Source organism: Phocoena sinus, chromosome 14 (genome assembly GCF_008692025.1).
Source record: "Phocoena sinus isolate mPhoSin1 chromosome 14, mPhoSin1.pri, whole genome shotgun sequence".
NCBI classification, from domain to species: Eukaryota; Metazoa; Chordata; class Mammalia; order Artiodactyla; family Phocoenidae; genus Phocoena; species Phocoena sinus.
The window spans coordinates 14,917,314-14,925,783 of NC_045776.1; the positions used below are offsets into that span (position 1 = coordinate 14,917,314).

The 8,470-nt window shown below is 50.3% G+C and overlaps 1 protein-coding gene across 1 annotated transcript; it reads right to left on the reverse strand.

Moving 5' to 3' along the window:
• Nucleotides 1–816: 816 nt before the first annotated feature.
• Nucleotides 817–3,589, reverse strand: LOC116764971. Its single transcript, XM_032654030.1, is given in 3 exon segments — nt 817–2,633; nt 2,636–3,091; nt 3,430–3,589. Coding segments are annotated over 3 exon segments (2,433 nt in total).
• Between the last annotated feature and the right edge of the window lie 4,881 nt (nt 3,590–8,470).

Below are 8,470 nucleotides of genomic sequence, written 5' to 3' on the forward strand. Positions count from 1 at the left end.
CCCCCGCATACCTCTGACCTTGCTGGACAAAACTGCTGCCGTCAGTGAACCATGTGACTTGTGCATCTAATAGGGGCTGGTCACGTAGGTCTTCCCGAACCCCATGGATCTGAGCCAGTACCTCTGCACAATCATGGAGTGGGGAGTCTAAGTCTGGGTCAGGTAGTAGAGAGGCAGGGTTTAAAGCCCGTGGTGGAGTGTAGCTGATTTTGAGAGGATTTAACAGTAGACCCTGGTAGTGGACCAATCGAGCATTGCTCGTCCATCGGTCGGGAGGCTGTTTGAGAACCCCGTCGATGGCGTGGGGGGTGGTGACATGTAATTCCTGTCCCATAGTTAGTTTGTTGGCATCCTTTACCATTAGGGCTGTGGCGGCGATCACCCGGAGGCAAGGAGGCCAGCCTGCAGCCACGGGGTCCAATTTCTTTGATGGGTAAGCGATAGGCCTGGTCCAAGGACCGAGGGGTTGGGTCAACACGGCCTTAGCTATGCCTTTGTTTTCATCCACAAAGAGGTGGAAGGGTTTGGAGACATCAGGGAGACCCAGGGCGGGTGCGGATAGCAAGGCAGTTTCGATCTGCTGAAACGATTGCTCAGCCTCCTCTGTCCATTCAAAGGGCGTCTGTTCTTTGGTGGCTAAGTATAGTGGTTTGGCCATTTCAGCAAATTTGGGTATCCATAAACGGCAGAACCCAGCTGACCCCAAAAATTCTCCCACCTGTTGAGGCGTGGTAGGTCTGGGGATGCGGAGGACAGTGTCTTTCCGTGCATCTGTGAGCCATCGTTGCCCCCCTTTCAGTAGGTATCCCAGGGAAGTTACCTCAGGCCTGCAGATCTGCGCCTTTTTGGCAGAGGCCCGGTATCCCAGGGTGCTGAGAGTCTGTATAGGAGGTTTCTGGTTCCCTGCAGGCAGGCTTCAGCGGTCCCAGCAGCTATTAAGAGATCATCAACATACTGCAGGAGGGTTATATTGGGGTTTTGTCTCCGGTACTCACTGAGATCCTCGTGTAGGGCCTCATCAAACAAGGTAGGTGAGTTCTTGAATCCTTGGGGAAGTCTGGTCCAGGTGAGTTGTCCGTTTATGCCTCTCTCGGGATCCGACCATTCGAAGGCAAAGAGTTCTTGACTTTTGGGTGCTAAGGGTAAACTAAAAAAGGCATCTTTGAGATCCAGCACAGCATACCATTGTTTTTCTGGACTAAGGGCGCTCAAAAGAGTATATGGATTGGGTACGGTAGGATGGATGTCTATGACTCGTCTGTTAACTTCCCTCAGGTCCTGTACTGGGCGGTAGTCTTTACTGTTAGGTTTGCGGACTGGCAGCAGGGGTGTGTTCCAGGCCGACTGGCAGGGACGCAGTATACCTAGGTCAAGAAGCCGGCGAATATGTGGAGTGATACCAGTTTTGGCCTCTATGGGCATGGGATATTGTCGGACACGTGCAGGATCTGCCCCTGGTTTGATTTCTATGAATAGGGCTGGGCGATGTTTGGCTAGTCCCATCCCACCTGTTTCTGCCCATGCTTCGGGGAACTGCTGAAGCCATGACTTTATATCTTGATTTTGGGAGGGTGGTTCCTGGTGAAGTCGGTACTCATCTTCCAAGTTCAGGGTGAGCACAGATATGGGTTGGTTGTGAGGGTCTGTTATGATCGGCCCCTCTGACCGAAAATGAATTTGCGCTCCCATTTTAGTAAGTAAGTCTCTCCCCAGTAAGGGGCAAGGGCTCTCGGGAATGACCAGAAAGGAGTGGGTTACTTTTCCCGTGCCCAAGTCCACAGTTCTCTGAGTGGTCCAGGGGTAACGTTTAACTCCCGTAGCTCCCTGGACCCAGGAGGTTTTGTCAGAAATTTTCCCGTGGGGCTTAACCAAGACCGAATGCTGTGCCCCTGTATCCACCAGGAATTGGACTGGTTTCCCCTCCACTTGTAGGGTTACCCTGGGTTCGGGGAGGGGGTCCGAACCCCGTCCCCCCTACTCTGCATCATGTGTAAACAGGACTGGGGTGGTGGCCTTCGGTTGCCATTGCCCCTGGTTGGGGCGCGGCTGCCTTTTTTGGGGGCATTCCCGAGCCCAGTGGCCTTTTTCCTTGCAATAGGCACATTGATCTCTGTCCAATGGTCGCCTGGGAGGTCGAGTGGCTGGGGGGCCCCCTTGATCTTTCTGAACAATGGCGGCCAGAACCTTAGTCATTTTCTCAGTGGCTTTAAGTTGTTTATCCTCTGGGGCGTCTCGGTTATTAAAGACGCGCTGAGCAATACGGAGTAGGTCCTGTATCTGTTTGCCCTCCAGATCTTCTAACTTCTGGAGTTTCTTTTTAATATCAGGGGCTGCCTGGTTAACGAAGGACATTACAACGGCAGTCTGATTTTCGGGGGCCTCTGGATCCATAGGGGTATATTGCCTAAAGGCTTCCATTAATCTTTCTAAGTAAGAGGAGGGACTTTCTGTTTTACCTTGTACAATTGAATATACCTTGGCCAAATTAGTGGGCTTGCGCGCGGCAGCCCGGAGACCCACCATTAGAGTCTGGCGATAAATGAGCAGTCGTCCCCTACCTTCTCCGGTGTTATAGTCCCAATCATCCTGCGGGGGGCGAGTTAAGGGAAAGGCTGCATTAATAAGATCGGGTTAGCGGTGGGTTGACCATCATCTCCAGGAACCAGTTTTCTTGCCTCCAGCTGGATTCGTTCTCGTTCCTCGGTAGTGAACAGGATCCGGAGAAGCTGTTGGCAGTCATCCCAGGTGGGCTGATGAGTAAACATAACACTATCTAGGAGAGCTATCAAGTCTTTAGGATTATCAGAAAAACGAGCATTCTGGGTTTTCCAATTATATAAGTCACTGGTAGAGAATGGCCAATATTGGAGTCGGGGGTTCCCTGTCTCATCGGGAGGGCCTATTTCTCGCAGGGGTAGGGCTGTGGTGGAATCTGGATGGCGGAACCCTGGGTGGCGCTGAGTGCGTCCACGGGTGCGTCCAGCCGGCCCAGGGGAGTTATTTTCATTGGGCAGGAGGGCCGGCAGTGCCTCTGCCTCTCGGTCCTCCGGTTCTGACCTGGGTGGCCCCTCGGGAGGGGCCACAGGAGGTTCTTCCAAGGGGAGAGGAGCAGGGTCAGGAGCAGGAAGGGGGACCGGTTGTGGGGCCAAAGGAGGATGTTGATATGGGGGGGGGGGGGTTCTATGAGAAGGAGGTCTTGGCTGTCAGAAAGTATGGGTGCCGTTGAGGTCTGAGGCTTGGGAGGTTTAGTTGGTCGGGCCGTAAGGATCTTATATGTCCCTGATGACAAAAAGGGGACCATCCAGGGAGGTGGGTTTTCTACCAGGTCCTGCCATACCAAGATGTAGGGGATTTGGTCCGGATGGCCTTCTTTCCCTGGTAAGAAAACTCTAGATTTAATTTTTAGGACTATAGGAAGACAAAAGGTACCCTCGGTGGGCCAACCAACCCCGAAAGTTGGCCATTCAGAGCGGCAGAAGGTAATAAGTTTTCTTTTCCGGATGTCCAGACTGAGGTCGTGTCCTCGGGATTTCACATCCCCAAAATTAGTGAGAAGGAGGGAGAGAGGGGTACTCTGTGTTTGGCCCATGTTTAGGTCCTGGAAGAGATTGGTTAGAAAAGGTTATTCTGAAAACGAAAGTGATTAAGAGCAGTCCCAATAGCGGAGCCTGTAAAAGGAGGAAGGGAGGTTATCGCGTGCGCGCTTCAGATGGGCTATCAACCCCCAGATGGGTCGCGGTGGACGTCTCCAACCACGCCCGACTAGGTGTCCTATAGCACGTCCGCCAGGACTGTCCTAGTCCCCAAAACAGAAGGTACCTTGAGCCAGCTTACTTACCGATCGGTTGTCAGCGATGACCCGTTGACCTGATGTCTGGTGGGCTTGGGGGCATCCCGGACGAGCCCCCAAATGAAATGCCCGCGGTCGCGAGACCCCTCCACAAGACCACCAGAGACGAGAGTCAAAGCCAAACGGCAAGGGTCATTTATTGCAGGTTCGAACCTGGACCTCCGCACACTCGTTGCCGGTGACGCTAAGAGGTCCCGATGGAGGTTAGTACAGCTCTTTTATAGACAGGTACAAACAAGCTCGGGACCTTCTGCGGGGCCTTCCAGGGGTGGGGAGTACTGATTGGCTAACTTTTAAACAAAGACACTAGTCACCGTCTGATTGGTTGGATGGTTGCAAAAGGGGGTTCAGCAAGCATAGTTACAGAAGCGAGAGCGGCTGGTTAAGTTTCGGTTTCCTGAGGTTTTGTTTCTCAATTAGAAATACTTAAGATGGGGCCATAGTTACAAACAGTACAAACAGGAAGTGCGGCGAGCCGCTTCTGACCAGCAGAATGACGAATCACCACACGCTAGATTCTTCTCGCATCACACTTTATTGGAGTACAGCTTGGTTTCGGGCGGATGGAAGGAAGAACCCGTACGCTCGAGCCTGTCTGCTTATATAAGGGCTTAAGGACTCGTGTAAGTCCCTGATTCGTCCGTATGGTTATCGCATTTCGCAAGCCGGACTTTGGATAGGCCACTGCTTCAAAACCTGATTAGCATATTAGGTGCATACGCCCTAGCGGCATACTTAGTGCATGCGTAATGGCTATCCGGCCGCGCCCTACATCTCCCCCTTTTTTCTTTTCGACCATTGCAGCGGACATTGACCTGTACCAGTGCTCATACCGGGGTATGTACACGGTGTACCGGTAGTTTCCGCTTGCATTCGCAGACACCCTCCTGCGTGCAATGCTCGCAATCGAACTGCAGGGTGCAAGGGCTGTCTTCACGTGGCATGGGCTCCTCATGGAGGTGCAATGGTAACGAGACCTCTCCGTGCAGAGGCAGCCCCTAGGGCCGATCCCCTATAGAGGTGCAATGGCGGCAAGGCCCCTCTGTGCAAGGGCGATCATATGTTTTTTAGGGTGGAGAGCCAGGCTGCGGGGGACTCGCCTTCACTGATGGCCACAAGCGCCTGAGTGAGCATTATCCTATCTCGCCGGGTTCGAATGCGAATACGACAGACCAACCAGAGACACAACACTATCCCAAACAAACAGCAGGCTGCGAACCGTCCCACACCCACCCATTCCTTAAAAAAGGAAAATGCTCTAGCTAGCCATGCGGTAAATTCTCCAAGAGTCACTGGATCCACTCTGGTTGCATTCAGCTGCAGGATATTCAACTTCTGCTTAAATATCCCCTGGCAGCCTCTGCAAGATCCTTAGGTATTTTATAATCCACCATCTCATAATATCTTTGACGCGTGGCTGGGTCTTCAAACACCGGAAAAGCTGTGGGTACCTGAGACCAGACTTCTCTGGGTATGAATGTACACTTTGGCGGTTCCCGAACCGCAGCGCCAGGGGGGGCGCTAGCAATAAAAGCGGAAGTCTGAGTACATGTTAAAGCTTTTGATTTAGCAGAAGCACAAAATGGCGGACGAGCACCCGCAGAGGCACAAAATGGCGGACGAGCACATGGGGAACTGCCATATCGTCCTCTTTCATATTCGGCAGCTGCTTCTTCCAGATCCGCCTCCTCCTTGGGATTCAACTCATCTTGAGACAAATAAAGCGCTTTAAATTCATCTAAAAGTGGATACAATCCTGGCGTTGCATCCGATTTTTCTATTTGTTTTTCTCTCTTTTTCCTAGGATTCTTAGGCCTATCTACCGTAGTCCCTATATTTTCACTTTCTGACGCACTATCTTGACGTATGCTAAGAGCTTTACAGCCCATCTGTACAATATCTTCGCATTTCCCTTCTCTTAAGCACGAATGTATCATTCTCCATAACGGAAACGTGCCTCGAGAGAGCTCCCCCATTTTGTGACGATCAGCCAAGTCCTTCCCCAGTTTTTCCCAAGATGGAACAGTCAGGCTTCCAGACACCGCAAACCATGGGGCAGCACCATCAATATCCTGCAACAGTTTACTAATAGTTTTATGTGAAATCTTTAAGTCCTCGATCGTTCAGAAGGGCTTGGATGGGCTCATGGAATCCAACGGTTGGTTCCGCGGATGAACTATTCCCCATAGTTCACTCTCATATATGAACAACTTGCTAAAGCGGGAAGATCTCTGACCTATCTAATGGCCAGGGGAGACACACTCGGTCGGGCTGATGGCACCGTAGCCACACGCAGACAAAAAGTGCGACAGCTACGAAGAGAACGAAAGCGAAAATAAAAATCTCGGGCTCTATTGCAGCAAAAACATACCTAAACTGGACTACTTAACGGCGGTTCACTCCGTGTGTCGAGTTCTGAATCGGTCCTCCATGCGGGGCGCGCAGGTTCCCGGGTTTCGGCACCACTTGCGGCGAGCCGCTTCTGACCAGCAGAATGACGAATCACCACACGCTAGATTCTTCTCGCATCACACTTTATTGGAGTACAGCTTGGTTTCGGGCGGATGGAAGGAAGACCCCGTACGCTCGAGCCTGTCTGCTTATATAAGGGCTTAAGGACTCGTGTAAGTCCCTGATTCGTCCATATGGTTATCGCATTTCGCAAGCCGGACTTTGGATAGGCCACTGCTTCAAAACCTGATTAGCATATTAGGTGCATACGCCCTAGCGGCATACTTAGTGCATGCGTAATGGCTATCCGGCCGCGCCCTACAAGGAAGATCGACGCAATCCTAGCAGCGCTGCGGCCTAACGGCAGGGCATCAATTCAGTTCTATTTCTATCAAAGTAGGACATAGCCCTTCAATATCATAAGGACAGTTTATGTGACATGGTGATACAAGAGGGAATATAGTGGTACCAGGTTCCCTCTGGTGAAGGCATATTGGTATATTAGTTCAGTTCTGCCTGAGTTAGTACCCATTAAAAAGAGTAATTGCTAAGCATAGACATTGTCCAAAAGAACGGATTAGAGAATGACTGGAAAAATATTAACAGAATGGAAGGGGTCTGGTTACTAAAAAAGTAGGAAACCAAGCAATGAAAATGTTACCGAGTCCAAGCTCTCTCTGCTTGCCGCACGACAGGCCAGTAAATTGGAGACAAGGTGTTGAGGTAAGGAATACGACTTTATTTGGAAAGCCAGCACACCAATGTCTCTAAATAACCATCTTATCAGGGTTTGGATGCCGGTTTCTTTTATAGCACAGAGAGGGAGAGGAGATGAGGAAGTAAAGTAAAAAGGCCATAAGTTTTGCAAATATCCTCTGGAATGGCCAGCCTCGGGGAAGGGATGTGTTAATTTCTTCTTTCTTGTAGCCAGCCACAGCTGGACAGGGTCCGGATGTTTCCCTGAACAAAGGCACTTTGGTTTAACATTCAGGCAGAGGGGCAGGGTTCCCGGAGGCAGGCCATTAATGTATGGACAGTATCCTTTCAGTGAACAAAAGCAATGAGAAGCAAAGATTAAAGTAAAAGAAACAGATCCAACACGTAGTCAGATTTGGTTCTTCCCTGCTACAAGAAGCATTCCATGAGTTGGACTGGGGAAGGCTTTTCTGTAACAGAAACTGGAGACAGTTATTTGTATGTGTGATGAGGAAAGTTCTAGTGAACAGTTTGCTAGCAGATGCATGTTATTTTAAGGGGCCACTGAAAAACTTCTGTATGCATGCTTAAAGTATTTCTATGATCCCTGAACTCTGTTTGCTCAAGGTAGATGTTGGCTCAGGGGAAGGCTGTTTCTAAGTTAGAAGACATTCAAGTTGTGGGGCCTTTAGGGACTTTCCACCCCCTCACTTGTTCCCGTAAACCAACCTCTTGTGCCACTCCTTCTCCCTATCGAAACCAATTCTTCTCCCTATCGTGCGCCACTCCTTCTCCCTACGGAAACCAATTCTTCTCCCTATCGAAACCAATTCTTGGAGTTTTTCAGTTGACGGGGACTTTCCAGCCAGCGGGTAATTTTCCAGTTGCCCGTAACAGGTATACGCCCTAACCGCCACAATGAACGAACAACTGTAACGGCCAGAAGGTGGGGCAAAAGTTCCTAAGCCAATGAATTCAAAAGTCACCACATTTACCCAATCATTGTGAGAATATACCCGCCCTATGAGTAAATAAACCTATAAAAAGTATGTGATTCCGCTTTTAGGGGTTCCCCATCGGCCTCCTGCGTGAGGTTCAGGGAACCCCAGTGCATCGGCTCCTAATAAACCTCTTGCGTGTTGCAGCGGCCCTCGACTCTTGGCGGTTCTTGGGCGAGTTGGAATCCCTCGTAGACCGTTTGGGTCTAACAAAGTATAATAACTGTCCAAGATGAATGATTTTGGTAAGGATTAAGATGTACCATTTAGAACTAGTTTAACATTTTTCAAAGAAAAAAAACTTTCCAGTAGCATCTGCTGAATTTAACTCAGCGAAGGATGGGTTAGCAGGGCTCAGGGAGAGTCCTAGGGCTCAGAAAATTTCAATGAGTTACTCCAGGCCTCTGACGCTGGGGGAAAAAAGTCACCCACAGGTCAGTGGAGATTTGCACTGCCACTTACATAAGACTTAGCA